This window comes from Anguilla anguilla, chromosome 11 (genome assembly GCF_013347855.1).
Source record: "Anguilla anguilla isolate fAngAng1 chromosome 11, fAngAng1.pri, whole genome shotgun sequence".
Classification (NCBI taxonomy): Eukaryota; Metazoa; Chordata; class Actinopteri; order Anguilliformes; family Anguillidae; genus Anguilla; species Anguilla anguilla.
This window is the reverse complement of record NC_049211.1, coordinates 15470392-15495084: the sequence shown is the minus strand read 5'-3', so window position 1 is coordinate 15495084 and position 24693 is coordinate 15470392. Positions and strand designations below refer to the sequence as shown.

At 41.8% G+C, this 24693-nt stretch overlaps 1 protein-coding gene across 1 annotated transcript in view; it reads right to left on the bottom strand.

Annotated features, from left to right (window-relative positions):
* Positions 1-222: 222 nt before the first annotated feature.
* klhdc8b (kelch domain containing 8B) overlaps positions 223-24693 on the bottom strand; it is a 65642-nt gene continuing 41171 nt past the window's right edge. The window contains exons 4-6 of the mRNA XM_035383072.1: positions 21366-21590; positions 7634-7735; positions 223-5217 (exon numbers count right to left, since the gene is read on the bottom strand). Coding sequence (XP_035238963.1) covers positions 5021-5217; positions 7634-7735; positions 21366-21590 — 524 coding nt within the window. The 3' untranslated portion in view covers positions 223-5020. The remainder of the gene's footprint in view (positions 5218-7633; positions 7736-21365; positions 21591-24693) is intronic.

Sequence of the window (24693 nt, the reverse complement as noted above, 5' to 3'; positions counted from 1 at the left end):
GCACCACAAATGAAAAATCTGAACTTTTGAATTTTGAATGTTCAAACATTTTAAAGTAAATGGCAACATTTCGCAATATGTGAGGATTCAGCCAACCTCCACATCATCAATTATAAATGGGTGGCATTTCAGATTTTACTCTGTAAGAAAGGCAAAGTTATTCACCTGTTCACCTTTAAGCCATTGCTTATAAGAGAAAGCAAAAGGGACACAACCAGCAAATGAAACAGCCAATAAAATATTTTATTATATAATAAGAGGCACTACCTCACAAATATAGGCACTGAGCTACTGTACTGACATCACTGCCACTCCTTAACATACATAGGTTCTTTCCTTCTCTAGCGGAAAGAACTCTTTAACAGTTAACCAGTGCGTGTCCCTGCACAGCTCTCTGTGGTTCTACTACCTTCTAAGGTCACAGACAACACCCCAGACACATCATTGTCAATGAGTCCAGTGGGAACGAAGACATGCCGTTGATGCTGACAGTTTCTACCTCCATCCACAGATCATGGATCAGTATTCTCTATTGTTGCAAAAAGGCTGAGGTTCAGAGTAGAGGCAAACAACCCTGGATCAGTAAATGTGGGGGTAGAAATTTCCTAGGCCACATTGCTTCCAGACACTTTCTGCTGTAAAGTGACAACAGCAGTGGTGTTTTCACTCAAGTGGGGAAAGTTTTCCTGTCTTTGGCTCCAGTTGCCATGTCTTGGTGAAACTGTATTCTGTAATAGCCTGTATATTAAATAGATTTGCAAGACACCCCTTCATTTACCCAAAAATCCAGCTAAATATGGCATACAGGTAACCCATGGTGTATTGTGGGTAATTATAATGTGTTCACTGCTTGTAATTGGAATAAAGAAACACCTGTACATAATGGTTTAGACTGTGCTCCAATATCACCGATCATATGGTCAGTTTAAGCTTCCTGCAGAATGAGGTTAATATTAGTATTAAGATTAAGTGATCACAGATCAGAGCCAGGAAGCACTGTCTACTTGTAGGTCACTGATTCCCATCCAGCAATGTTATGTGATATGTCAAAATTGTCAGGTAGTCACAGTTGGTTGAGAACAAACCCTGTCTGTGCAACCTAAGTTGGCCTATCTTCACTTATTAACTGAAAATGTCCCCCAGCTTCACAGAAAATGTGAACCCACTTAGAGTAGAAGACCGCCACAAATTCCACATTTTCACAGTTTCAAAATTTTCCTGTGCAGAGTACAATACATATCATACGTGAGACGTTCAGGAACAATCAGCTACAACTTCTGTATTACGCACTGATTAGATATTACAGCACAGCATAGATAATAAAAATGACAGACCTGATCTTGGCTGTACGTTACACACAGATCAATATTACATGAACCTCCATTTCACAAAAAATGGCCAATCCTACTGAACACAAACTGTACTATGAGAAAACGTCAAACAAACCAGAAGTATACACAAACACAGTAGAGCCAACATTTGAGAGAGATAATACCAAAAACAGAAAGAAATAATACATAACGTGAACACAATTGCTACAGTACTTACATCACGGTGACCATGGTGCTCTGCTGGTACTAAGACTAAGGTGCACGTTCACAGTCAAGATGGTGTAAACAAAGGTAAAGCTGTGAGAAAAATCAATGAACAAATTTCAGATTTAAATGCCAGCTCTGAAAAGTTCTTTACAATGGGTGCTATTCTTTTTCCATAAGGACTCTAATTTAAAAATAAAATAAAATTTAAAAATTCACTGAGGAGCCCCAAAGATATGCCTGCCATTTTACTATCTCTGGCTGTTGCTATAATTTTGATCAGTTCACTGCCTCTGCCTCACTGCCCAAAACTGAGAAGACAGTGAGATTGATGGTAAAGAATGAGTCACCGTGCTTTCAGTCAAGTTTTACATATTTGGATGGTGGAAGCATGAGGCTTTTGATGAGTGGTTTTCTGAAGAAGCTCGGTACTAGGCATGTATATATATATGTATTTCTGGGGAGATGGACACAGTAACACAGTCAAGGGAAAGAGATTTTAAATAAGAGGAGAGGGTGGCACAGCACCCAATCACAAGTTCTCTGTCAATCTCTGAACACATGCAGGGGCAGACAGAACCGATTTTATCTTTTCCTCAACCACCCCTCCTACTCTGAAATGAATATAGTCACCTATATTACATAACAGCTGAACTATATGCACGAAAAAACTTCCTTCTCCCACACATTTAACCTTAGACAGAGGCAAACAAATAAGCATAAGACAGAGCAGTGAAAAACAGGCAGGGTAATTTCAACAGGAGGGAATCTGTGGTCAGACCAAACCATCCTTATGGCAAATGTGTCACTATAATAAAATAAAAACTTGGAATAGTTTTGTTTTTCAAACTTGCCAAAACCACTGAGCTTATAAAAGCCTTCAGCATACAGCATGTGTCAAAAAGCAGTCTTAAAGTGAAAGCTCACAGGCACACAGCTGAGAAGCTTATTGATTTATGACTGTAGACAACCACACCATGCTGCACCAAGATGTCAGAAACAATCTCAGCAACTACTAAAATAAAACCTTGAAAACCTTAGAAAAATAATACAGCCTTGCAACGACAAGAAAATGTTCATATTTATAAGTTGATTGTTTTACCATTTTCTCTTTCCTCCTCCAGGAACTCCAATCATGCAGCTAATGTTTGTTTAAACAAGGTCCCGTCAACCAATCCCTCTGGCTGGTGTTCTTTGACATGTTTTTTAATAATCCATTCACTCAGCTGACAGCAATCATGATATCCTTACTCTAAATTGTATGTAGCTTTAAAAAGGTGCATGTGTTTGCAGGGGCGGAGTGTGGTGTATAACTGAAGAAGGCTTTGATCCTAGCGCTAGCCTGCATCTGTTAGATGCAGGACTATACCAGCAGCAATTAATTTTAATTGCAGCAGTATGATACAGGCCAGTGACAGCTGAGCTCCTTCGTACTGCTTGTTCTCCCTGTCCGGGAGACACAAACCCCTGAGACCATGGCGCTATGAATATGTAGATATCTCATGGTGGACAGCCTGGTGAAGCATGACAGGTCCTCATTAAAAAGCAGGGCATGGTGCCATAGGAGAGAGACACCTTTCCCAACACCTTGCCATGCCTGCTGTGGAACAACATAATCCCCACCCCAAAGCAGGAAGGCAGCTGATCAAAAACGGATAATAAACCGGATGGCAGTGTCAGACCTGTGACAATCAGTATACAGGGACACGGAGGGAACAAACACCCCATTAACCTCATGAGGGGTCAGCCATTTATCGAAGCATGGGGCTGCTTGTTGATCACTTCAGATGAAATACTGGAAAGATGATTGAACCATCACACACAGACACACGCACAATCAACCAAAAATATGAAAAATTCAGGATTAGGGAGTTCAGTGAAGACTGCCCTGCTGCCCCTTAATAAATAAATGGTAAAAGTTAGTTTGTCTTGCTTTGAAATGTAGGAGACAAGCAGAGGGGAAAGTACCTTTTTTTTGCTTTTCCTCACAAAACTAACACTCAAATTTGCAAACAGACACATTCTGTTCTAAATCAGTTTTTACGAAAGCAGGCCTTTTGTGGTCCTGTTGACAGTGACCCCTACAGCCTGGCCACAGTGTGAATGATTCCCTAACACCTCCAGCACTGCCAGCTCCCTGGGAGTGGAAGGACTGGGGAGAAGGGCAGGCCAGGTGTAATCAAAACACACAGTCCAATGAAGATGTATAGCAGCTCAGTATCATTAACCTCTCATCCACCATTAATCTCACCGTGCCACCACTTCAAAATTAAGCACAGCACACTTGGTCCAAAGCCAGAGAGGACGAGCAATGATGGGACAAGGGCACCATCCACCTCCCACTGAGAACTCTTCCCCTGTCCTCAGTTAACACGACTCAGCGCTTTGTAAATAAAGCACTGATGTTCAAAATGGTAAACTTTCCAATCCGAGAGGAAGAGAGAGGGTAAGGCTATGTTTGATCTACTGCTCTGTCCACTCCCGCTAAGGCTTTCATCCCGTTGCCATGGCATCAAGGTAATCAGCTGTGGGCTATGTGGTCTGCCTTGTAGAGGACCTGTCAGGCAGAGCAATGGTGTGATAGGGTCACAGCCCTGGGCTACAGTAGGTTGACTCCACCCCCTAATATACACCATCTGATCAATTTGTTTTCAGTAAGCATCTATTGAGCACTACTGTGACCATAGTAAGCACTGGCTGGTTATGCATCCACAAAAGTTTCGAATGTTTGGGAGTGTTCACACTGAGGTAACGTACGCAAATCTGTAACTGATTGAGAATGTGTGTTTACGTGTATAAAACCCACTGTAGCTGTAAAATAAAGGTTTTGAATCATGCCTAGTATTGTTTTTTTTACATCACATGATTATAGCCTTCATTCTGTGCGCTACTCTGTGTGTGTTATTTATCCTGTCCTCGCTAAGCCATTCTACATCAGGTGAGTATTCATTCAAATGTTCATTCCTTATTATGAACAGTGCTCTTCCCACACATGCATCTCTCTAGAGATAAAAAATAAAAAGAAGTATTTCTTTAGTTTTTTTAGAAAATAAAAAAGTGCTAAATATGCTACTGCAAGCAGGTGCTGCAGTGGCTTTGCATTATGGCCCTAAGTTCCTTTTCTCAGTAGAGTACCCTGCTGTGATTGTGAAAACGACTATACAGTTCAAAGGCTTCTTTAGTGTATTTTTTATTTTTTTGCTTGTGTTTCCTGTCTGTTTCATCCATCATGAAAATAACCTTATTTTCCCCCATGAACGGGCATGTCATTTTTCTTGTATCTGCAGATGAATCCCCCTAAAACACGGAGGACAAATTAATGTTCAGAACTCCTCTGTTTATTCCAGATGCCTCGATAGTCTTTGGTGGGTTGAGACTAGCTGTGGGCGGAGCTGGGAAAGGCAGAACATGGAGCACTGTTTAATTCGCTCTGCTCGTCCTGGCTCCTCTGTCCACCTATCTGTCTGTCTCTGTGTGTGCGTGCCTCACACAGTCTCCCTCTGGCAGAGGGCCTCCACAGCATTGCTGGGGCCCTGTGCCACACCTCCGATGAGGAAGAGCATGTGAGGGGTCTGCAGGCCAGCGCAGGAGCAGCGGGGGCTGGGCAGGGGGGCCACATACTCCCAGCGCTTCCTCACAGGGTTGTAGCTCTCCACCGAGCCCAGTGGCGACGGCTGGTTGCCTGCCAACGCCAAAGCAGAAATACAAACCTTAAATTCAATTTTATTTGACAATAAAAAACATCCTCTAAAATATGCCAAAATACTGCTGAGGAAAACAGAAAGTATTCAGCACTTACATACATAGAGAAAAGATGGCAAAGACAGAAATAGTGCTTATCCCAATACCATTACAATGAATTAAACCAACAGGTCCTTTCACCATAGCAACGGCAATACCAAATATCTCCCCCAGATTTGTATTCCTTCTCAGATAGCCCCCAGTGTATTTGTCACACACAGGCACAGCAGGAAGTCTCATATGCAGCTCCACAGAACAGCCATTTCCCCCAGATGAGCCTCAACATTGCACGCTTTAGAGTGGAGACAAACACCGATTTTTACATTGCTATCGTAATTACCACTGAAAGTTTAATTACACAGCTGACAACTGCCTATAAGCCCACTTGTTCTGTTGAACGCAAATCCGTTTGAGGTGGCTCCTTACTGTTCATGTGCCTGTTTCTGAGCACTAGAGAAGACACATAACCTTTGACCCTTCAGAAAGCCAAAAGGTAAGTTGGATCCCACTCTGAATGAGTCCACAACCTTCAGGCAGAATATTGACCTGAATATAAACACAATGGTAAATCTACAACACAATAAGGAGGTGTAGATACACACATAGATGGATATGTAATATGTAATATCCACTCACAAGAACAGGACTGATGTATTTTAGCACTCTTCACATGATTCCCATGCCAGCCTTTTGAAATTACACCAGAAAACATAACCCTTCCCTATGTCTGTGCATGAATCTAGACTATGTGAAAGCCTGTCTGTTGATATCATGTCAAACAGTCCAAAGCCAAGGGCCAACTCATCCTTGTAAAGGGTAAAGAAGAGTGGTTATTAAATTGCTGTTTTATTTCCTGTATTTCTTTAAGTAACAAACAGATTGTAATTCCTTATTTTACACTAATATTAAGACATTAAAATCCATTTATTTTAGTATATGTATTCATAATGTATACATACATCAAAAACATTCTAAGAGGAGTTCAGACTAAAATCCAATTTATGTGTATTGTCAGTCTTTCAATGGCATCAGTACAAAAATTTATGTTGGTTAAACATGATAAAAATCTCCAAGAACGATTCAACACACTGTCACCATACAGGCATTTCCACAAAGCATCCATGCTACGGGGAACACACAGTTAGCTTTAACTCTATTCTGAAGCAGAGGTGATCTTAAAACCACAATTCTGTTCAAAGGCTAGGGCAAACTTCATAAATAAACAAACAGACACAAAAACTCAGGTTGCCGCAAGGTAGACCAAAAAAGGCTCAGTACGACTGATCAGAACTTTGTTTTTATCACCTCTGGAGTTCAGCTCGGTCATTATAAACCAACAACCACTCAAACCTCTAACGTTTGTGTTTCCATGGAGACACAAATTGAACAGCAGATGATATGGAATGGGGCATCTGATCTGGAGGGTATGTGTGTGAGTGTGTGCATAACGATGGGATGGGTGGGGGGGGGGCTTTTTGTCTTTCATGGTAATCAGAGCACACTTATTATGCTTCCCCTTTAATCATGAGAAAAGCTAGATCTGCTCACATACACAGAGTACTGAGAGAGTAGGAAAGAGAGAGAGAGAGAGAGATCCTTTCAATAGCATGACAATCCCATGTCACTCTGAGACCTTTCACCACCCAACACTATGAATAATAAAGAGGTTCTTTATGCACCCTGAAAAGAAATGGAAAATTCTTAGCTGGCTTTTGAACTGTCTGTAAATCTCTTTTTTAGAGACAAAAGGCTGACGCATGAAATATGCTGCATTTAAAATGCAGCGCTCTGGCCTCAATAATATTTCACCGGCAGAAAACTTCTCCCACCCCTAAATCTCTTCTAACATCTGTGTAACTACCGGGCTAACTCATTGAATGATTTAAATGTATACAAATAAAAAGCTAGAACTGGAATTATAATACTAATATTTCACCCTGTTTACTGTATGAAATAGGAATAGAGAACAATAAATCAAATATATATAAGTATGAATAATAATGCTTTAGGAAATATTGTTGAACTGTTCAAGAAATGCACACACATTCATCTGAGTTTCACATTTATGGTTTTAATGGCATGGTATAAAATCCAGATATATGCTTGATTTTATTCTAAATATAACTTGGAAAGGAAAGGGCAACTTTCTTCAACAACGTGGTTTACTTCGGTGTGAACAATGAATAACAATGAAATAGCAAATAATAATAAATAGAGAACAATGGAATTGGGAAAATAAAGAATAATAATGAAAGTGGTCAAGTCAGTGGCTTTAGCAGTTGCTTTAGACACTAGTAATACTCTGTGTTAAGGGCAGGCCCTGGTTGCTAGGAGATTCTTTACGCTGCTCTGCTTACCTAGGCCGCCTGCAGCAATGACCCTTCCACCAAGGCAGCCAGCCACAAAGTCCGCTCTCTTTTCCCTCATACGAGAGGCGCGAGTGGGCTTGATCCACACACCTGCGGGGAGACATGAGGAACAGGGGTCAGGGGAAGTATCTGTCATTTCTTTATAATAATAATAATAATAATAATAATAATTCATAAAAGTGCAAAACCATACATGCTAAAAAAAAAAGTGAAATCACTGGCTAGCTGCTAATAAACGATCTTTCTGTTCATAATTACAGTAGAATGGATTTCTGTCTGCTCTGAAGCGCAAACATTGCAATGGTTTTATTAGCTCATGAAATGAGAAATGTTAGTTAGCATTAAGTAAGCATTTTATAAAGAAGTCTTGTTGCACAGTACTGTATGGAATGCCCTCAACACGAGCAATGCAATAAAAAATGTATAAACATTAATGTAATATGTAGGTACACATTTTTAATTACAATCAAAACCCTGTTTCATTAAATGGTGCAATTCAAAAGCAGGTGGTGCATGCAATTTATATTAATTAATAAAATGTTAGCAAAAATAAATAAATGAAAGTTTCACCAAGGTTGAAATATTAATCCTTGCATTCCTTAAGGTTTGTGCTAAATAGATTAGATTATTTGTTTGGGGCATGTGGATTTCAATGGCAATAACAATCCACCATAAAAATGTGGTTTTAACTGTAAATGTGGCAGGGATATTACAACATAGAGATAGGGCAATTATGAGAAAAAATAAAAACTCAGTGAATATATTCAGCTGGCTTAAGGTGAGTGACTACTTCCTGATCTGTGTTTCTGCAGCACTCTTATTTGATATTGTGCATATGCTGCAAGATCCTTAACAGGGAAGTGAAGATGGATGTTCAGTATGTGTGCATTGAGATCCAGGAAAATCATACACCATAAACCAGCGCAGGCTTCACTTGCTGTCTGGCTTCCAGTGCCTGACAGCAGCATACGTTTACAAATTCTGGGATTGCATGTCTTTAAGATATTTTTTTCCCATCTCTTTGTTAGAAGAAAAAAAAAATGTCATGCAGGCTTTTACATTTACATAAAAGCCAGATGCTGAGGGCTCTATCTTCTCTCCATGGAAATGAATGAGAAAGGAGCCCTGGTGAAGCCTGCAGTTTTCTCTCGAGGATAGAAAAGCAGTGAGTACCCCAGCCTAAGGACACCATGAAGCTGAGATTATACAAGACTGGACTCCTTTCAGCGTTGGACAATGTCGCAAACAATCTTATCTGCTCGATTCTATTATGCCTGCAAAAAAAAGCAGACTTTGGCACGCTGGGCACGAGGCAGTCGGTGCCAGAGCTGCAGTTTCTGGGCCCCCAGGCAATTATACCTTTTGATTTTAGAGCCTAGTCATTCATGCTGGCTGCCATACTGGATTAGACCCAGTGAATGTTTTGGTTTGTGTCATGATCACCAGGTGACGTGGGTGACAGAATCGCTATCCCAGATTTTCCCACATAAATCGCATGGAGCAACCATTGCAGGTAGTACATCTAGAAAAGGGAAATTCATTGGGTTTCACTTTTTTTGTTTTTTTAATTAATGTGTTTCTATACTCATGAGTTAACGACAATTCTAAATGCAGTGCCCGTTCATAAAAATCCTTTGATTGTGTTCTGTTATAACTATTGGCTTTGTCCAGCTGTACACCTACTCTATTCTCCAAAGCAGCACTGCATAGAGGAATGCAAAGAAAAGAATATTGCTACAATGTACATACATCACTGATGTTTTACAGGTGGTCACTCAATATTGCTGTTATCATTTTCACACTCTGCCAGTCAGCTAGTGATCTGATGGACTCAGCCATTTCTACGGCTGCTCAGTCAAAGACACAAATTCGAAAGTAGCTGCCGAAAAAGTGTACCGCTGAGATCAATTTGAGCTTCTTTCTGGCTGAGACGGTACTGCTACTGCAGGATGGCTGCATATTAGGATTCAGCGTTCAGGTCTTTCTTAAAACCTATGTGAAAGCCAGGAGCCTAAAAGTAGGCTCAAGCATGTTGACCGACTGAGCCTTGGGCAATGGGGAGCCCTGCGTTGCACATATCACTGATTTCCCTACTGGCTGACTGTCTACATTAATATGACAAAGCTGGAGGGCAACATAATGCAAACTGCTCCAGAAGGATTCTGGCCGGTGTTTTGTGGGTAGTGTGGCAGGTGTAAAGAAGAAAAGCCAACAAAGCACAATGTTGAATAAACGTGCCCACTGGCAAATCCACTGAAATAACAGAAAGGGAAGTGCTTTCACGGACTTCCTGAGTTTCACCGTTACTAGAAATGTGAGTGTTACACTGACTGGCTGTTATGTAATCAGCCATATTAACCCTTTCTGCAAAAACCCAGTTTTTAACGCATCGCTAGCTTGCAGAGAAGAAAGGTTCATTGGGTGCCGATCATAGCAAGCCAATGTCTCCTGGCCTGTGATTTAAAAAAATGGTGTCCTCAGCTCTGGGTGTGCCCTGAATCACAGTGAGCAGATGAGCGATCCGCACCAGATGGCTGCTCTCACGCAACATCCCACAATGCACCCAACCACTTGCTCTGAGGAAGGAGCACGGAAACTTATGAGGCTAATTTGTGCGCTTGAAGACTTAATTGACTCTTAATGAAACCTCAGCAATTAGAGAATCCAACTGCTGTAACAAAATAAGAGTGAGAAATAAAATAATAGGAAAATGAAAGGAAAAATGGTGAAACCAAGAAATGTGAAGGAATGAAGTGATTTTCCAGCACCCTTTATTTTAATCCCTCTGCAATGTTTTTGCCACTATTGTGCTAAAATTAATTCTAACCTCCGGCCAGATTTACAGGGAACCTGGGAATAGTCACAGCACAGAAACCACTCTGCTGCAGTCACTCGTGAACACATTAAGAACCAATTTACTAAAACTTCTAAGTGTGCAATCAAAGAAATGAAATGCTCGCAGTTGCAAACCAGGATCAATTAGTGAGGAAACTTAAATTTACTGATCAGGAAATGGAGGTAATATTCAATGAGGTATAGTTTCACAATGCTGTTTCGCAGCACAGGAATACAATGTTATTTGAGAGGAGAGATTCAAAGTGACATAAAACAAGATTAATTGAGCATAACAAAACAGACACTAGTGAAGAAAAGATGGCATGATGCCAGGTGTCAAAAGACAACAAAAGAAAGAAAAAACTTTCCGCCAACATAATGCGGGGAAAAAGGCATACGTGTAGGCCCAACCAAGGAAAGAATATTAACACCTATAGAAAAACAGGTGGGACAATCCCTGAAAAATGAGCAAGTTGTGGCGGTTTACAGTAATTGAACAAATTGGTCAAGTCCTGCATCTTTTCAGTAAAACAAGCATCATTTTCATAATATAAATAAAAATAAATTATAAGCAATAGGTAGAAGAAAATGTGTAAATCACTGGGAAGGAACCTGCCTTGGACAGCACAGTACAAAACATCAGTTGTAAAATTCCTGCAACTGCAAGCTAATTTAAAAGATCCAGAGGCAAGGCAATGAAAGGTTGAGAGCAACTTCACCTTAGCCGGCAGGGAATTTGATTTTTGGGTGTGTGGCTCCAGTTCCCTTTTTATATCCTCTAGTAGTGTAATTATTGTGAGGCCGTGCAACCTGTATCGCTTCCTGTAAGATGACTGCTGCCATGTTTGGGGTAGAGAACTCCTTATTAACATACCTTTTATATAACATGAGCTAGGCTATGTCAGCACTATATCAGCAAATTACTACCTGCTTACTGCCTGCTTTCAGAAAAAAACCTGTTTCAGCAAATTCATCCCCGGTATACATTTACATAAACAGAATGTTTCAAAAAGAAAGTTGCAGGGTGATGCAATCCCAGCAAATCACTTCCTAATAGCGATTTTGACCCATTGTGATCTTCTAGTAAATCTTGCTTAGATACTGAAATGACTGCTTTGACATTTGAAAAGCAAGAACAGATTTTAGTAATTACCAGACCATGAAAATCTAGCATCAAGTACTGACATAATGGCCTTGTAACCCCATGAAAGCTGAGCTCATACTGACCTCCGTGGCTGGTGAAATATAAGAAAGGTTTGAGGCCGGTACATGACACTGTGTCTGCGGTACCTAGTGTCAGGATTTTCTCATGGTGTCCGTCTGAGCATTACAGCTGGACACAGCAGAATCCACTCAAGCCCCTCTGACCCCCTGCCACCCTGCTGAGAATAAACTAGCTGTCAGGAGCAAAGGCATTGCACAGGCACAGTCTGAGCCAGCTCATGCTAGTGAGAGGAAGAATGGGACTGGTCCTCTTATCAGTTAAGCTTTCTGGAACAGATGGAGAAAGGTGTTTCAGAACAGGGATATGGAGGTTATGAAAATAAATTAAGCATGGGCAAGTTGCCCGTCTGCAGGTAAAGCAGCATGTATGTGACCATAATACCATGATTTGGTTCCAAAATAAGAAGGGTATCAGCATCAGCATCAACCAGGGTTTTAAGCTGACCATCCAACGTAACCTCATGCCTAAAAATGTTTGTAAAATTCTGGTGTTTCCTGAAATACTTTGCTTAGTTTCAGAGGTAACAGAGCAATATAAACCTCATCTGCATTGCATTTTTACAATGAGACTAACCAGTGAGCATTTCCTTGAGCTTTTTATAAAGCAAAAAAATGGTTTCTTGTTTTATTTTTCCTGTGTAATTTATTAACCAATTTAATAACATATGCCCAAACATATTCATAGGCCCCAAAATCATAAACCTTCATAAATCTGGGAGACCCACCAAATTTAGGAGTGTCATTTACTTCACAGTCCACCAGCCAAGTTCCACAGTCCATGTACTAGTACACTGTGTGCGCAGTCAGCACAGACAAACAGTTCATCTGACCAGAGGAGTTACTCTAAATTGATGAGACAGAAACTGACTGAAATCCTTCCTCCCTGGGTTACATCGCACCCTATCATGCAGCCTGTAATGCACTGATATAATCAATGAGTGCAATATCAGACCGTGGGATGTGTCATACATTGAAAGCTAGTGTCCTAGTAGGAATTTCCTATTTAGGCAGCAGGACTTTTATGAGTCCAAAATGAAGCAATGTACTAAATCATATTAAATGTACTCTAACAGGGTTAATTTCATACTGGCAATTTTGCTGTGTAGGGCACTGATGGCTGTGAAGCAGTCTGATTTCATATCATAAATAACATTTTACACTCACACACACTTTAGTTAAGAGAATGGCTTCATCGGCTGACTCATTATCAAAACAATCACTGTCTTCAATTACTGACAGGCAGAGATACAGTTCATTTGGTAAACATGCAGGATTTATTGACAGGCCTGTAATAACATTAGTATTTATAAAGCAGTGAAGCAGAATGTATTAAGGTCAATAATCAATTTTGTATTTGGGAGCGCAAGCAAGTACTATTTCTTGGGAACATCAGATAAAATCATAGAGAGATATTTAATACTCTCCTCCTCTACTCTGACAATGAGAAACCATTTATATTGATGTAAACTTGGGATGTCAAGGTTATAAAATGTTATAAAATATGAACGATAAAATGTTATGAATGAACAGCCTGTTGTAGTTACATGTATTTATGTCCTAAAAGAGAAAGAAATTTGGGGAGTGTTGGCACATCTGTTCTACAGCTATTATTTACTAAGCGAAATTGCTTACAAGTAAAATTAATTACATTTAAACTATTACAAACTACCATCATTCCAAAGCCTGTTCACTACAACTTTGTGTGTAAAATTTATTGAATTGATCCGATGTTACAGATAGAGCATGAATTAGACAATATTTGGACCATGTCATGAAAGAGAGAAACATGGATGACAGGAAAGGAATTACACCATGAAAGGCCCCTCACTTCCCCACGCTGCTCATGTCCGCATTCCCCTTTCCCCATAGAGCCAGTATGGGATTATGCGTGAGAATGATCACAGAGAAGGCAGAATGTCAAATCTCTCTCTTTGCTGGTGTGAGTGTACAGGCCCTGCATTGAAATGGGCTGGTTTGATAAATGCTTACCAATGAGTCTGCATGGCTGGAGCAGTGGGCACCAGTAGGGTCCCAGACACAACCCATCTCCATCATGCAGGTCATTTATAATTTATTTATCTGAAGTTAGCATAATGCTGTCATCGGACAGTGGGATTCTAACTCTATAGACTGAGCTCTAGCCCCAATTAAATTAAAGAGCAGACTTGAATTTACCAACTTGTAAATACCGAATCCCCTTTTGCTTAAAGGTATGGGTTACATAGAGATGAAGTGTATTAGATTTGGAAGGTGTGAATTTACACAACTGCACATGTGCTCCTTTCCCCACTCATTCATGACAAGTTTTTTTTTATATGGTTTTACTTTGGATTAAATTCTACGCGTGGTAAGGTGCACAGTGCTCCTTCTGCACATAGATCTGCATGGCAGGTCATGCCAGCAGATCCACGATTGAGTGGAGGCATAATTACTCCTTGCTAACACCACTGACACCTCCAGAAGGGCTCTGGCAGCAGGGCAGCAGCATTAGCGTGCCTTTACCCCAAACACCTGAGAACAATATAACCCTGATTCTAGAGGTCCATAGTGATCACAGTCATTTGCTCCAGACAGACACTTTCTTTGTTCACTTTATTGAACTGACTTTATTGTACCGATATAACTTGCCTGTCCATCACTGAACGTGTTAATGGCATAAAGAGACACATACATGACCTCCAGAACAGGGGTTGAGCTCCTATGCCATATGCAATAGAGGCCGTGATCTAGTACTCTGCTTGGCATTCTCCTAACAGCTCCTACACCACAGACCCACAGAAATTGAAAATGACTTTGGTCTAAGGAGACCCCTAGAAGCTGTGCTGTGATTCTGATTAGTTTGTGTCGCATTGTCACACCTCATTATAGGTGGTAATTGTTGTCTCAAGTGTGAGTTTTTTCCCCCTTTAGTGTAAATTATCCACTTCACCACAGATTTTTCAGTAACCACCCCCCCCCCCCCCCCAATTTGTCTTTTACACAAAAACCAGAGGAACTGGCATCCACACCACCAGGGGGAAGGAAGGATAGGGCTACTTTGAATAATGGAATAACATTCAACACAAAAAATGATGAAAGTGATTGATATATTGATCTAGGCCCGTTGCAGAACAGGATGCTTTGCTCACATTGATGTGCACTGTTTTATCATGATCATATTTCACAATGTGCAAGTGTATTTAAACAAAATCCTATTTTTGTCCCGCAGTTTGGAAAAAAAATCCTATGATCATTTGAAGCTCAGAGTTAACCACTTTATAATGCTTGTCAGTTTCTGCCCAGCTGGCAGCTTTCCAGGGGAGACTGGGAAATTATACAGTGTATAACTCACAAGGTCTGGAGATATGGCAGGAGCCAGTGAGATGAGCAGGGAGGTACAGCAGCAAACACCTTCAAAATGCAACCTACAGACACCACCCTGAAAGCTACAGACACTATCCTGCAAGCACATACACCTGCACATGCACATGGAGTCTGGGAAACTGGAGGCGATCGCCCAGCTACTCTGACATATGGCTCAATTTCACCAAACTTGTAATTACTGTACACTGTAAATTACTGTACATATGGTAATTTTCACAGTTACAAGTTACTGACTGAATTTAACTCCAAAACTTGTGTGCTGTAGATCCAGTTGTATATCACAAACAGTGAACTATATTGCAAGTACTTTGCAATGACTTAATATGCACATTGTGACTACAATGCAATTACAATATTAACTGCACTGCTTCAAGCAGCAGGAACCATCACCAGTCATACCAGTAATATGCCCTATAATTTACTCCTTGTAATATAATGTACAATTAATACAATTTGATTCAACCGATTCTGGCAGCTGCGTAAAACGACACAGAAATGTAAGAACGGACCACAAGCAGACCCATTAAATCTTGATATACACAATAGAGAAAAACACAATGGGTTCATTCACGATGTGTTCTCTGCAGTGACATGTTGCTTTGTTGTGGAATGAAATGATGCGGAAGGCGCAGAAGCTGCAGTAAGGGAAATATAAAGGAGGTACAGTATGACTGAATGAAGAACTGAATAAATGTAGCTCTAAATGGAGGTCCTGTGATGAGAGGCGACATCAGGCTTTCTGAGGACACTGAAAACCCTTTTCATTCTCAATAAAATGACAAGCATTACACAAACATTTCCCATTGTAGAATAGCCAGAGCAGAGACCTACTGAAAGCCTGGTATCTCTATTCAGACTCTTGACACATTCACAGGGACTTCAAAAGCATGTATGAGAATATTGCATTTAACAAGTACAGCGCAACAAAATGAAATGTATTTCAGGGAAATAAAGCAAGTTTGCTGAAGCCATTCATTTGTGTTTAGATTCTTAGCGACTGAGTGCACGTGTGTGTGCTTTCAGACCCTTTTACATCTGCTTTACAAGCTTATATGCTAACGTGCTTTATCCCCACCTTTGTTTCTCATAATGCCGTGTCCATTTATCATATATACCAGATTTAGTTTCAATTGTCTCCCCAACTCTGCATTTCCTGGTGGAATATGGAAAAGGGTTAGGCCACTGGTGCTGAACTCCATTTGAATACAAATCAGGAAACAGAGACAACACTTCCTCTTTCCTGCACTCACATGCAGTTGATTCACATGCTTGAATCACCCAGGATGGATGAATGGAACATCATCATACATATTTATGTGAATGCCAAATTACTTGAACCAAATGCTTAATTAAGCAACACTGCCTATATGTGAAATACACAAATGTACTACAATTACTGTACACTGCTGAACTACTCTCTCAAATGGAACATGGGAAGCTTGCGTGAATACAATATAACAAAGGGTACTGGTTCAACAGGCTAAGCTTTACAATATATTTGATTTAACAAATTAAAAAATTACTCAGTAACAAAGGGTGAGAAACAGCAGAGAGAGTGGGAGGAAGGATATAAGTGAAAGAGAGGGAATGAGAGCGAAAGAAAATATGTAGATAGCTGCCTGTGGTATTAAAGATTCGGTGAAAGGATCACAGCTTCTCCCCCTCCCTGTAAGGGGCAGTTCTGGCTGGCATGCCCTTGGGGACTGCGGCAGGGTCAGGGCAGGTTCTGCACCCTCTGTAAATGCCAGCCCCTTCATCTGCTGCCCTGGGACCAGCTTGTTCTGCATTTCCACCCCCAGACCAGCACAACTTCAGTTCCAGCACACCACTGCCCCTTCATTTCAACCATCGTTTTATTAAACAGAAAAATACACTCTGAGTGCGTCCGCCAGCAAAACCTACTGTTTGCAGTGACAGGAGGCAATTGGCTTCATCTCTTCCAGTGTAGGGTTGGATTAAGTCAGCCATTCTTTCTTCATCTTACCACTACAATAATTCCTCTGAACATTGCACCAAGCAGCCACAGGTTACCAGCTGTTGTCAGTAAGAGATATGGCTCTCCTCTGATATGTGCAAGCTGTGTCCTTTAGTATTGTGTGGTTTTCAGGGTGTAAAATAGTCACTTTTTCCAGCCAAAGGAAGGACCGCGTGCATTCAGCTCCCTTTTCTCCTGTTTTACACAGCAGTGACAATTGCAGTGAGAGGCACAAAAAAGAAAAAGGAAAGAACAAAGAACAAAAATATATATTTTTACTACTTCCAGTGTACCTCATTATTATACTTAAAGGCGAACTGCAACATTAGCTATACAGAAAGCCATTGGCAACCTAATAAATAAAAAAAAACAGCAAAAGCACATTTTCTGAAAAAATAAATAAATACGTGAACAAGTTTGAAAATGACAGACAAGTCAGTCCCTGTCAACTCCCAGCACTAAGAAAAAGCATCAGAGAAACGTAAAGGTTTCACTGGAGTCGGGCGAATGCTGCTTCTGACTGCTGAGCATCGGAGCGTGGCAATTCTCAAACGACCCCTGTTTGTTTTATTAGAACCGACGAAGTATATATATAAAAATAAAATCCCAGAGCAGCCTTCATGTAGCTCAGATAAAAACAACATCATTATCAATCAAAGTTATTGGAGTCTAACTATGTGCGTAAATGCGTGTGGGCGGTGGTGCAGCAGAGTGGGAATAGGCAGAAAGATTTATACCCAATACAGGCGCTCATTTCAGATCCCACTGCGCAAGCTCCCAGTCACAGCTGATTTATCATGACTTTGGCATGGGAGAAGTGTGGATTCGGAGAGATAATGTGTTTTCCCCACAAAATATTGAGCCTTCTGAAGAGCCTCCACTTAAGGGCAAGGGCATTTCTGAGTGTTACCTGACCAATGACTAATAACATCAGTTTAAAAGATGTTATTAGTGTTATTAGAGAGAAAGGAAACAATTTAAACTCCCTTTTTTATATTAAATTGTTATTATTGGTAATAGTGTGTAGTAGTAGGCAAGGAAGACAAAGAACAAGTGTAAATGTGGGGTGTGTGTGTGTGTGTGTGTGTGTGAGCCTGGGTCTGCATACAGCACATGTGTATGCCTGCGGCTGAGTAGAAAGTCAGAATTGCTAGACGCAGAGATTTCAGACTGCATGTTAGCACAGTCAGTAAGTCCCATCTGAACCACCGCAAAAGGCAAAATGTGACAGACGTCTGGTTCTCCCAGGCCACACACCTATCTGCACACTGGGAATCTCACTCTCTCTCCCACAATACCCACAATCACTCACTCACTCTCTCTCACACAATACCCACAATCACTCACTCACTCTCTCTCACACAATACCCACAATCACTCACTCACTCTCTCTCACACAATACCCACAATCACTCACTCACTCTCTCACACACACACATACTATGAAGCAACTTACAGATGCACACAGCATCCTGAGACTGTGTGCAGCATATCTTTCAGAACAGGTACTGGAAATGAGATGATAAGCGTAATCTATAATTGATGAGGTGCCCTGTAAACCAAGGGCTCATTATTACACAGAGCTAAATTATTGCCAGGTTTTTTTTGGAGCAATAGGTGAGATGATAATGGAATTACAACCAATGAGGGCAGCACAATAGGTTCCATTAACTCATGCCACAGCCAGGATTGTTTTTATAATGGAAATTTAAATGTAGCACGCCTTGATTCAATTATTTGAGAACATAAATTTAAGCAGGTTACAACACCTCCTTCTCCTGAACTAGTCACAGCTTGAGAGTATTAGCTTCCTCTACCGCAGGCAAAAACATCCAATTTACTTATTTTTATTAAAATGAATTCTTGCACTTCACAGAAATGCTGCATGAATGTGTTAAAGCAACTGAATCCACAGAGCTTGTCATTATGGAAATGTAATACTTTATCTTTTCTTTAATACACCCTCTCTGGATTTTCATGCAAGTCAAGTCATGCCTAAAAATGTCTCTGGACATTACAGAGATTAAATATAATCATGGCTTGTGCTACCAGGCAATCTCTCCCATAATCACAGTCAGCAGTGGCTTGAACTTTTGGCCAGCCTTTCTGAATCAGGATATGACGTATATGTGAAAAGAAATAAGATGGGAATGAGAAGCCTTATCTCCTGGCCCAAATACCCTTTCCAGTTTTCTGATAAGGGAACTCAACTGGATGCAGTGAAAACACTTCCCTCATATTGAAAACGTGTCGAAGAAAGCTCAGGTCTCTATATGAACCCTGTCAGAACAAAACAAATGAAACACAAAGAAAAATCATTTTTCATCCTACTTCAGATTTAATAGATACAATAGAGAATTGAAAGGTCTGTTTCGATCAAAATCCTACTACATCAACCGGAAGCAAAAAGGCATTGTTAATATCGATGAACGATAAAAACTGGGAGTAAACTGGCTCCAACATTCCACGTATGCACATCAGAAGTGAGACTACAGGACCTCAGTTTCACCTCTCCTGCAGCAGACAGCACCGCCTACAGCACATTTTCCCCATCACTGCACTGGGGAGTTGGTTTTTCACTTGATCCAGAGGTAGGACTGCCCCTTAACAATACTACATCCAGCAGTAACTTTGTTTTCGAGGACTACCATCCAAGTATAAACCAAGCACATCCCTACCCAGCTTTAATCATTATTACATTATTAGGCAGGATTAAGATACAGTTTAGGGTGGTACGACTGCAGGCGTATGTAATTATCAAGTGAAACTGCTATCACTGTACCTCATTTGGATAGAGATACTGTAATGAATTTACAGGTTGAGCTGAAAACCAATGCAGGGGCAGGCAGGAACTTAGCAGGGACTGTGTAGCGCCTACGGCTATACAAACTCCTCAATCATCATTTGGATACAGGTTGGAGGAGGAGAGAGTGAAATGTAAATGTTGGGATGCAGAGAAAAGTGATCTGTCATTAAGAGGGCATGGACAAAGGGGAAGGTGTGATTGAGCGCGGCTCAATCCATATGATTCTAATTTACAAATTTGATCTGCTGGGATATGGTATGGTTCATTTGAGCTGTTAATAAATCAGGTCATAGAAGCAATGAACAGAGGTTTGGTCCCATTAATTATATTTCCAGCTCTCTGAAAACATGTTCATGTCTCTTCACCTGTTCTTTATTAACACTTGCTGTCAGAGGAGCAGTCTCAAAAAGTACCCACTCACACAGAAAAAAGAAATGTTACCAGACCAATCTTTAGCTTTTTTACATGACAGTTGTCATGACATGATTGGAATTTCTAAATTCTCATGGCATCAGAAAAATGCTAATAAAACATAAACATTGAGACATAATGGCTTACCAGGCTCCCTTTTCTCTTAATGATGTTCCAAACCGTTGATTTTGGTAAGCCTAAGGTTTGGCCCATGTCTCTGACTGTTTCTGATTCTTATTTCTCAGCCTCTTAATGGCTTCCCTAACTTTCATTGGCACAACTCCAGTCCTCAAGGCAATCAAAAGGCTAGAATTAAAACTAGATACTGAAAGTTTTATACCTGCACTAAGGAAGCAATTGAACACACCCGACTAATCAGAAATACATATATTGCAATTTGCCCCAAACATTGTGATGCCCTGAAATGGTGGTGGGGGGTGGGGGGGTGGGGGTAGACTATTTATAAAAAGTTCTGTAATTTCTACATGGTGAAACTAAAATGTATAAAATACCCTTAAATAAAAGCTAAACACATGTGAATAGTTTGTGCACTTTAACCACACGTGAATAGTTTGATTACAAATCTAAAATTGTGGAGTACAGAATACAGAATTTGTGGAGCCAGATCAAGAAAAAATATGTCTTAGTCCCAGACATTAAGGAGCTCTCTGTAAGTGTGTTTGGCAGGAAAATGTCTTGGCTTAAAAATGAGTTAACTGAACGCTTAGTTGACTGAATGTGAACAGCTATTACTTACCTACGGAGCAGAAAATAAAAAAGTTCAAGCATAAATAGAGCAGTCCAGAAATATTTGGACAATATTGCTTTGTCTCTGTACTCCAGCACCTTGGATTTAAAATGAAGCACTCAATACAAGGTTCTGACTATTGGCTTTCATTCGCAGGTATTTACATTCACATCGGGTGACACATGTAGGAAATGAACCGCCATATTCATTACTTCATTACAAATCCAACGTGCCGGAGTCCACAGCCAAAATAACAAAAATTGCATCACTTACAAACTGCACAGTACAGATACTATACTTCACTTTAAAACCGCTGCTTCTCATTCTATGTGAAAGGAGCGTGCCTTCCGTGACTCACCCAGCTCGGTGTCGTACTCCTCCATGGTGCTGACGAAGTGCGGGCGCGAGTAGAAGTTGTGGGGGCCCGGCTGCTGCAGGCCCCCCAGGCTGTAGAAGTAGCGCTCGCTCAGAGCACAGCTGGCGAAGGCCCGTCGGCTGGGGATGCAGGGGAAGCGCGTCCAGCTCTTCACTTCCAGGTCAAAGGCCTCGAACGCGGTGACGGGCAGCTTGCCCTGGCGTCCACCTGCGAAAGACGAGGGGCCGACGGTCAAAGGAATAGAGTAATGAAAGGCACACAGAGGCAGGGCAGCGGGGACGTACTCTGACAACAGAAGGGGATTGCAGTCTGAGAAACCGAAAAGGGGCAGATAAATGCGACGGCAGCACAACACACATCATGACGACGGTTCCAAAAATGAGCCTGCACAATGGGCATTGTCATTTCCTCATGAATACAAATGACAGTATTTACGTGGTGTGTATTTTTAAACAGATGCTTGGCACAAACATGAGAGAAACTGATAGGAGAAGAGGATACAAAGAGCTGGATCTCCTTATGAACGGAAAGAGGTTCTCTTTTTTTTCTGGGGTTTATCCCAACGAAGCAAGCAGAAACAGTCACGGGGCCTCCCCAAATATTTCCTCTCCCACTGCACCATTAGAGACCATAGCATATTCATAAGACATCCACCATTACTTAAAGTAAATTAAATTAGCTACCATCTCTTTTTACCATTTACCATGTTTCTAATGTATGTGGGAGTTGAGAGTATTTCTCTATTCCTCCTTCTCCTCGCCCTGACGTCATCGTTGCTGCTGACGGAGTATCAGGGCCAGAGCCGCCCTCACTCTGGTTATTTTCTCCTGTGACATGTGTCTGATTCTGCCTGACATGCGGAGTGGCTTCTCCCTTCTGGTTATCCAGGCCCTTTGCCCCCAGCTCCCTGTCAGCGACTGCCTTCGTCACCACACAGTCTGGCTCGAGCCACAGGTGCACACACAGGAGAGGGCCACAGAACACATTGTGCTGGTCACACGGCGTCATTCAGCCAGTGGTCATTAGCGAGTGAAGGTCAGGCAGAGACTGAGCGCGAACCCCGCATGATGGGTGGCAGCCATCTTTCAGCACGCACTTTAATGGGCATTTCAAAGCAGACAAAACACATCGCCCCCGTGTTTGTGTTTCCATAGCTGCGAGCTTGAAGCCACAGAGATAAAAATGCCTGGCTGATGCCCACCCCCTCACCTGTTTGGTTTTTTTTTTTTTCCAAAAAAAAAGGGTGTTGAAAGGCTGCCGGTGACGCTGCCTGGACAGAGTTGGGCAGTGTGAAAAATGTCACTGGTATGTCAAATACGCTTCATTCTGCCAAAGGGGGATGTAAAGAGGGATCAGGCTCTCTGTGCTTCTGATCCACTGCCAACTCTGGCATCTATTCTCCATCAGATTCAGGAGAAAAAAGAGTAAGAGGGGAAAGATGCTAAATCTGCAAATCGACGACTGAATTCCTCGTCTGAGACAGCAGTGAGTGGGGCCCACATCGCCGTCGGATGCACCGCCCCATCGAGAGGCAGCGCTGCTCTATCGCAGTGTTCAGAGACCTGACTGAACCACCTCACAGTCTGCACGATCCAAACCGCTCCTGCTTTGAAGATGAGCTGCCGCAGAAGGGAAAACATCTTTATCTCTGCTACTGCAGTGCAGTCTCGTGGCACAACTCCAGACTCTCCCGCAACGTCGGGCTGCCTGACAATATGCATGCATAACATTTGGCTGACTAAGAGAAACACATTTTGGTTGATTAAAATATCACCAATCATATGTGTCATTGGAAAAATGCTGCAGACCTATCGGCTCAGCAAAGCGCTACACAGAAATTAGCATTCTGGCTGAACTTCCCATCAAAACTTCCCAGTAAACCTACAGTAGCAAGAAGAGGGCCGTATAACCTCCCGGTGTCCAGTGCTGTGGCTCCAGTGGGGATGCAGCTGCCCATGTTAAGGGCAATTGGGCCCATTTCTATCCAGGGCGGTGACTCACAGCCCCCTGGCCAACAAACCGGCAGCTGCAATGCACATTTATCTCCATAAAACAAATGATCATTATCAGCACCATCCCTCATTCTGCTGCTTAATGCAATTCCCTGGCATTAGCCGAGCACAGGGCACAGGAGGTGATATTTCTGCCTGCAATCCAGCATGTAATTTCCGGCAATGAGGTTAAATTTCTTTCATTGTTTAAAAATATCACTACCTTTTCCCCCAATCTAACGCTTAAGTGAGGAACAGGAAACTAGGAATTCACATTACAGCCGATGGGGAAATGGACAGTGAGATGATGGTTGTGCTGTCAGTGTTTCATCCATAATTCTAGCATTGCTATTATCCAGCTCATTTAAAACAGACCTCAGGGCTGATACCATAATGTGTTCAGTCTCCTGTCATGTGTGTGCAATTTAACCCTGCTTATAATATCTTTTAATTTCAGAATATTTCAACCTTGCTTTTTCTCACATTACGAGCAGAACAAGCTCAGCGCTTACAGTAGGGCTGTTCTGCCATGTGGCAGATGGTATGCAGATTGTAAGAGCCAGTGACCCATCATCTGTGGGACGGAGCAGGCTGGAAGAATGGTGAACCACACAATAGGTGGGTGAGGGCATTGCCCTCATTGACCTGAGCAGTTTTCTCACAGACACCGCGCCCAGGGGCCAGTGTCAGACAGGGTGTTCTGGCATGTAAACATAGGAGAGCGCCGGGAGTGGTGGACGTCCCAGCGACATGATACATACAGCCAACTGGCACTGACGGCGCTGCTGCCCCTGCCCGCTAGGCAAGATGGGCCTGCAGGGGGCGATGGTGACCATAATGGGTGACAGGCACATCCTGCCTGTGCCACACGCCACATTCTGCTTGGAGGGGCCATTGCCACTTTGTGTAAAATGTACTTTGGTACATGTTTTATCACAAACTGATAAAAGAATGCACTCTCCATTCGGCATTGCTGAAGCCTCAGGGCCTACTTTTATTCTAAGATATTGCCAATTTGTACCCAATGGCCAGAAATCAAATCCTGACCAATGGCAGGATTTGTGATGGTGAATTGAATTGACCTGTGAGAGGATCAATTGTGGGGGTTAAAGTTTGGCACTATTAGCCATTGGCCATAGCAGGGAGGATTTCAGGTGTCAGGGCATTCCCAGCCTATTCCAGAGAAACTCCTGTGGTTGACCGTATGCCTGCATTTAGCCCCCACCAGCTGCACACAGAGGGAAGTCCTCTGGTGCAAAGACTGGTGCAGCTGCTGGGCCGCAGAGTGAAAAGTGGCGGCTGGCTGAGTGCCTCTTGGA